Genomic DNA, 7,851 nt, shown 5'->3' on the forward strand with positions numbered 1-7,851 from the left:
TAGTAGTAGTAGTAGTAGTAGTAGTAGTAGTAGTAGTAGTAGTAGTAGTAGTAGTAGTAGTAGTAGTAGTAGTAGTAGTAGTAGTAGTAGTAGTAGTAGTAGTAGTAGTAGTAGTAGTAGAAGTAGGAGTAGTAGTAGTAGTAGTAGTAGTAGTAGTAGTAGTAGTAGTAGTAGTAGTAGTAGTAGTATTAGTAGTAGTAGTAGTAGTAACAGTAGTACCGTTTATCCGAGACGTATTAGTTAAATCGAACTAACAGTGATAATAACGAGCGCCGTATAATGACAACAAGCACACAGAATAATAATACAAAGAAACAGAAGGTACTAAGACATACAAATGAGTAAACATACAGATAGACTAAATTATTATAGTGAGACAGTTGAATCTGGGGTCCAGTGAAGCATAGCACAACTAGGAGCGCATCAAGACTAGGCATTGGCGTTCAAAATTACATTTTAATAAGTTAACACCCGGACTCAATGACGATCAAGAGCAGGAACAAACGCAATCGAACAGACAGAGGAAAACGATCAATACCTCCTCCCCGTTTTACACGATCTTATCTACCGATGTATGTCACAATGGAATTTGTACGGTAGTTAGACAAAGGGATGGTTATGAAACCGATTTAGTAGACCTTCCTTACCTTGTGCCGACATTTCATTACAACTCCATAGGCTCCTGTGAATTAAAAAGAAAAAAAGAAAAATATTCTTTGTCACTATCATTTAATGTAAACATTTAGATAGACATAATTATTAAGGTGGTGATAACCATTGAATACATGCAGAATGTTCCTCTCACAGCTAGGCGGAGGGCGCCGTACCAGTCGGGTTCCGGTGTTCGTTTCGATTCTCGCGATTGCGAAGTTTATATTCTTTGTTGCCTTCTGGCATTGCTCTTTTCATTATATATATATATATATATATATATATAATATATATATATGTATGTATGTATGTATGTATGTATAACAATATCAAACATAACATAAATTGAAATGGTACAAAGCAAGACAGCTCGATCAGTTTTAGCAGTTTCAAAGCAGCAAGCAATGAGACCGATATGCAAAAATCGCTCTTTTGGCCAACACTTGAAGAAAGAAGAAAACAGTCTAAAGTAAAAATTTCTTTATAAGATAGTGTACGACAGTGTGCATTTAACAAAGGACAGATTAAGGCCTCTTCCCATTTTGGAAGCAATTATGGGCCATGGTTATGAGCAGTAGGAGCATGACGTTGTTCGTTTACAAGGGCTGATCAATACAAGTGACATTGGACGAATAATAAATGTGAACATGTGATGAGCGATCTTTGTTACACCGTTATTATCACATGTACGATCAACTACACCGGATATGGCTTTCAGTTTAAAGGGGAAAAAATATCTGAAAACGCGAAATATGATATTCTTTAAACAATACATATATATATATATATTATATATATATATATATATATATATATATATATATATATATATATATATATATAATATATATATCTAAATCAACAGGCTCCGTTAAGGCCATCTGTGAGGGCTCTTTTTCGTTGGTTATTATATTCCTAATCTTCGACTGCTTTTAGCTGCGTACTCATTCATTTCTAGTTCTCCAGGGTATGACAGCACTGGTCAGAACAATAAAAATATGAATTTTCACCCATGGGACTGATGAGGCTGAATTTGGGTTCTTTAAAAAATCGAAACGCGGAAACGATTCAGCAACAGATGCCATAATATTATCATTCAGCTGGAACGAGAGACATAAATATAAATGAAAGATTTGCATTGGACATACGTCGTTTTTTGTTTGTTGTTTTTTTAAATTCTTAACGCCGTTTTTCCCTTACGTGATATTGCGTGATAATACACATGTAAGAATATAATGAGGCAATTTATTGCAGTGCCACAAACTTGCACATCTTTTTGACTTAAGGAAGAAAGAAATTAAATTTTATTCAGTTGTGCCCGCAGAGAGGCATTCGTGAACATTTTGTAATATACAAATCTATGGTTTGAAATGATTGCGCGAGAGTTAAACCAACACAAGAAGAGAACTACGTGTGTGATAGTATTGCATTGGTGGTGATAAGGACGGATTTTCATGCTATAAAAATAGACACCGGTCGTCTTTATGGTAGGTTGCCGTCTATGAGGAACTCTAACTGTATAACAGCAACGAATGGGAAGGGGGAGGGTAAACGAAAATAAAACCCAAAAGCCTTATCAACTCAGCCATCTAGACTCAACGACTTCTCATTTTGAAGCAGAACACATTTACACATTATGTCATTAACGTCATTTATGCTTATTAAGACAAGGATTCAAATCATGCGTGCGTCTCCATTCAATGGCGACAACGTGCAAAGGGTTAACACTTAACTCTCATTGTTCGCCAAGACTCTGCCCTCCACCACTCAAGATATTATCTTCGACAGCCATTCGGGAGGGCCTAATCCCACCTGAGCGCCGCTTGTGTACACAAAGCTCTACAAGCACTACCCCAATGCTATGTTAGTAAGCTGTGGTATTAAGCACCAATCTCTATTGGAACCAGAAACCATTATTGTACCTATACTGAACCCGAAGGGGGGTGGCTGTTTTGTGACAATTCAATAATGACAGAAGCGACAGTGGAAGAAATAGAGAAGGGAAAAATAGAAATGGTCCGTTCTGTAGAACACCAGGACTGATTGGGAAAATAAACGATGGTTGGTCGGTTAGGTGGGTAAAAGAACAGAAATGTTTGGTTTACAAGTGCTGTGGTTAAGGAACAACCAAATCAAGTAACTGAGACGTGAAGAATAAAATAGAATCGCAATGACCTGAAGGGTAACGCCCCAGGCTTCAGACTGCTCTCTACCATTCCAAATATATAATACATATACTTTCCACTAGATTTAACAGATCTAACTACCCTATAACCGCTGAAAGGACAGAGGGGTCCAAAAAAAATCCTCAAATTCAACCCAAGATAAAAAAAATAGTTGGGAATTCTTCCAATTAAAAGTATCGTAATGCCCAAAAAGAAAAAAAAGGTTTATAAAGTAGAAATTGGAGAAAAGAAATGTTACTCACCTTCACCTACTATATCTATGACCTCGTACTTGTTCATCACATTATCTAGTTTCATTTCCGCGCTCACAGTGAGGGGTCTTAATCCAAACAAGTGTGATGATTCTGTTGAAGTTTTATTCTTTTGGGTGGGGTGTGTGGTCGAGTGGGTGACTACATGAAAACTATAGCCACCACACTTAGCTGTAAAGTTCAAACCTCATGACTTGAGGATCCGGCAATTATTGGCTTAACTCCGGATAAAACCAAATTATAGTTTATCTTAAATGGAATCCGTAACGTTTGATTGTTATTATTTTCTGAACAGTGCTTGGAAATCCATGGGAATTTTTCACTTGTATATATTACTCTGAAGAGGGTACATGTTGTTGATATTTTTAAAAAAATATTTTTCTATAATAAAGACACTGGTGTCATTCCTGCCTATTGCGTTACGTATTTTTGGTCAACTGTGGCGTCCAATTCTTCAAACAGCCTGTTAGTAATGATAGAAATAAAATAAATACATAAATTCAACTGATTAAATGTATAGAATGAAAACGATAAGAGGTGGGCGATTAGGGCAGGTAATCAAACATTTTCCTTTTTCTAATGTTTTGGCCTCAACATGTAGCATGTATTTATTGATAAATAATCAGCTTGTGATTTGACGCGTGTATGGCAAACAACTTCGCCAATTATTGCCTGTTTACATATTTAGGATATTCTATTTAGAACCGTAAAATTGAAGTAACGGTAAGAGAGAGAGAGAGAGAGAGAGAGAGAGAGAGAGAGAGAGAGAGAGAGAGAGAAAACAAAGAAAGAGAGGGGAGGGGGAGGAGAGAGAGAAATAGAGAAGAGAGAAAGAGGGGGGGGAGAGAGAGAGAGAGAGAGAGAGAGAGAGAGAGAGAGAGGGAGAGAGAGAGAGAGAGAGAGAGAGATTAAAAAAGAGTGTGCCTTTTTGGTAACGCGGAAGGAGAAAAGGAGGTGGAGGAGAAGGAGATGATGATGATGATGATGATGATGATGATGATGATGATGATGATGATGATGATGATGATGAATAAGAAGAAGAATAAACAAAGTAGAAGAATAAAAAAAGGAGAAGAAGAAGTAGAAGAAGAAGAAGAAGAAAGAAGAAGAGGAGGAGGAGGAGGAGGAGGAGTAGGAGGAGGAGGAGGAGGAGGAGGAGGAGGAGGGGGAGAATAAGAGGAAGATGACGACGAGGATAAGAAATGATTTTAATAATAATAATAATAATAATAATAATAATAATAATAATAAATAATAATAATAATAATAATAATAATAATAATAATAATAATAATAATAATAATAATAACAATAATAATAAATAGTGGGAGTTAAACAGGAAGAGGTAGAGAGAGAGACACACACACACACAGAGAGAGAGAGAGAAAGAGAGAGAGAGAGAGAGAGAGAGAGAGAGAGAGAGAGAGGATATTGAGGAAAGAGGGAGAGAGAGAGAGATTTTAAATAAAGTTAGACCTTAACTGAACACAAGTCATGGCAGGACTGTTCGTGTCCCAAGTTAGACTGTTATCAACAATTGATAACGTACATGATATACAATAGTTTGAAATACGAGTTTTATCAAGCTATCGGTACGAAGCATTTACAAGATCATTATATCAAGTGGTTGTCCTGAAGTTAAATTCGTTATGCTCTTGTATTCACCTTCAGCATTATAGCCTTGATCAGTCTATAAAATGAAAGCTACTAGTACTTATATCATCATTGAGGTGAAAAACGAATGCAAGCACTAAACAATTTTTGGTCTAACAAGACGGATGAGCTTTAAATGAGCTTTTATATATACGCAATATCCACTAAATGTGCTCAAAGCACTTTACTAGGGGTTCCTGACCAACAGCAACACGTAACATGTAGAATGAGACATGACGCCTGCCAGGCGATTTTACAATTTTTTCCGGACAGAGACAACGCTGTTAACGGTCAGGTACTCATTTTACACCTGAGTATGGTGAGAGAATGTGAGTAAAGAGTCTTTTGCAAGGACTCAACTATGCACCGAGCGAGGCTCGAACTCAGGATCTTCAGATCCGAAAGTGAGTGTCAGACCACAAGACCACATAGCTGCACTATAAAAACCTGCATTTGAAAAATATAATTCAACACATAGGCTGCAGACTTGAAGGCTAATATGTAATTTCAGAATTTCCCCCATCAGAATTCACCAAGGATCGTCTGAATCTGAAAATAACACAGGTCATTCAGTGGACCAAAAAAAAAAAAGAAATAGTTTATCCAATTCTGAAACCTGTCTTTTGTTGACTCACTTGCTTTAGTCTAAGTTTTAAATGATCGTTAAAAAAAAACCCAAAAAACTATAAAACTAACTTTCATTAATGGTATTTTCAGTTCAAATTGACATCGTTTGCAATGTAAATAAGTCTAATAAATTATTGATTAAGGTACATTTTGTAGTCCTTTAGAGCAATGAGACCTTTGGAGCTGGAGTTTATCCCAGTTTCTATAACATTAAATGGACAGGAGCAATTACTTGCTAACCTTTGTATAGAATACTAGTTTGTTGTTAAACTTTTCACCGGATCTAACAGGTCTTACTCATCTGTTAAGTAGACAGGTCGGCCAGAAAAGATAAAAAGGAAAAGAAAAAGAAATCATCTCGGCTCAGGATTGAAACAACCATGTTTGTTTGTGAGATTATTGCTTTACCAATCCAACTTTCATGACCAAATAATTAATAATTTAAAAAAAAAGTAATCTAAAGACAAACTGTTAAAATGAATAAGAAGTGAAGAATAACATTTTGAATATAGACCTGTTATAAATTTGAAACTGTAAAAAAATGTTAATCAATTGGAGACCATAAAAACAATTAAGGATCCTCAAGACCTGAAACAAGAAAATGATCTGCTATGAGCCTAAATAAATTAAAGATGTCCTTCAAAGTAATGAGGCCAATGGAGATATCCGTGACAAATTATGGTTTAGGCACTGCTGTAAGATAAAAAGCTGAAAATGTGTGTTTAAAATAGTACCAGACAAAGCAGAAAGAAAAATATAAAGAGAAAAAAAAATCCCACACAAATCATCATGCCTCTATTGGAGGAGATAAAGCAGAACTCTCCGGAGAAGAAACCATTCAAACAAGAGTTTTGGTCCTAAACTTCTTTCACTCTAAGGAGGCTGAACCATACCTAGGTTAGGACTCCTAAGTCCCTTTCTATTTTTTTAGGTTGCCAATTCAGGGGCTTAAACACCAGACCCTCAGATCACAATTTACTACATCATCAGCATCATTATATTGTTTATTGAGTTCATTACCTTACTCGTATCCCGGTTGAGGGGAGGTGGGGATGTCATGATAGCCCAGCTGTTAGAGCACTCGCTTTACACGCAAGGGGAATGGGATCAATACCAGGTGATGTTGAAAATGTGAGCATCACTTTGAGGTTGTCAGTTTGTTTCTATTATCCAGTTAGTAATTTACCTCCATAAATCTCTGTCTAGTGCAAGTGTTCTTAGCTTTAGAATGTCATCATGTGTGTTAAGGTGCTGAGGCAGTTGGTTGTTTCCTTGTGTTGTTGAAATCAGTTCCTTGGTTGTTGTTTCTTAATGTATTTGATATCAATGGCATCAATAATTGTACAGGGAATCGCCCATATTTTTTTACTTTCAACTGACAGGTTTACACGAAATGCTCCCTACAATCACCCCAAGACTATCTACCTGTCATTAAAGGCTTCCTGACCAATCCGTGGTCTCAGTCTTTGTACCGATACTGAGTGGGTAAAGACTACGGGACCTCATTTCTCCTCTCTTTCTCTCAGTACCTGCATTCAACTTCTTGGTCTCAAGAAATTACTGGCATAACCATGGACTCTATGGCTCTGAAGGGCTACTTTACTTTTAAAATCTAAAACCGACTAACGTCTATGTGATCAAAGATACAGAATGCAGCCGTATGCAAGTAATTTTGAAACCCCCTCAAAGAGATTTTGCTGTAAAATTCTTTGGATAAAATTTCAAAGCTTATTTGTCAAATAATGTGGCATTGACCCATAAAAGGTAAACTGGGAAGGTTTCCACCAAGTGCCAATACTAGTCTTTCATAAGTCCGAAGTTCGTTGACTTGATGCAGTATGGTGAGAATGTGGCATTGGCAACAGCTGTAAAGTTTGTCTACGATGCGTTGCGGGATTATTTTTATTATCAAATTTAACACCACAGTGTTATCCTATTTTAAAAATTACACTATTTCAACAACAACAAAAAATAAAGAAGCTGCTATTTTCACCTCACAGTGATAATAGTGTGGTAGGCTATTTTCACCATACGGGGATATCTTGGTAGGTGATTTTTACTGTATGGTGATAATATTGTAGTAGCTATTTTCACTGTACAGCAATATCTTGATAAGCAATTTTCACCATATGGTGATAATAGTGTGTCTGGCAATTTTCACCGTAAGGTGATATCTTGGTAGGGGATTTTCACCACACAGTGATATCTTGGTAGGTGATTTTCACCGTACAGTGACAATAGTATGGTAGGCTATTTTCCCCGTAAGGTGATATCTTGGTCGGCAATTGTCACTTTAAAGTGATAATATCTTGGTAGGCTATTTTAACAAGCTATGATGCAGTACTTCATATTAAATATCGTCAGATAACTCAGAAATTGAAATGTTGAAATTTCCTAGACGTATTTTTTTCAGAACTGTGCCGGTAAAAATTTATCAAAAGCTAAAACATAAAAAATAACCAAAACAGAAAAAATAAACAAAC

General features: G+C 36.3%; 1 protein-coding gene across 9 annotated transcripts in view; it reads right to left on the reverse strand.

The window, feature by feature from the left end:
- The window catches only part of LOC144971117 (uncharacterized), a 65,964-nt gene that overhangs the window by 56,735 nt on the left and 1,378 nt on the right, over nucleotides 1-7,851 (reverse strand). For 6 of the 9 annotated variants that reach the window (XM_078911528.1, XM_078911524.1, XM_078911530.1 and 3 more), the window contains exons 2-3: nucleotides 3,080-3,551; nucleotides 648-682 (exon numbers count right to left, since the gene is read on the reverse strand). In XM_078911528.1, coding sequence (XP_078767654.1) covers nucleotides 648-682; nucleotides 3,080-3,134 — 90 coding nt within the window. In that variant the 5' untranslated portion in view covers nucleotides 3,135-3,551. Of the gene's footprint in view, nucleotides 1-647; nucleotides 683-3,079; nucleotides 3,552-6,388; nucleotides 6,676-7,851 lie in introns of all 9 variants that reach the window. The other 3 variants (XM_078911532.1, XM_078911527.1, XM_078911525.1) reach the window with 1 other exon arrangement.

This window comes from Berghia stephanieae, chromosome 4, assembly GCF_034508935.2.
Source record: "Berghia stephanieae isolate SIO BIC M18660-M18661 chromosome 4, UCSD_Bste_1.3, whole genome shotgun sequence".
NCBI lineage: Eukaryota > Metazoa > Mollusca > Gastropoda > Nudibranchia > Aeolidiidae > Berghia > Berghia stephanieae.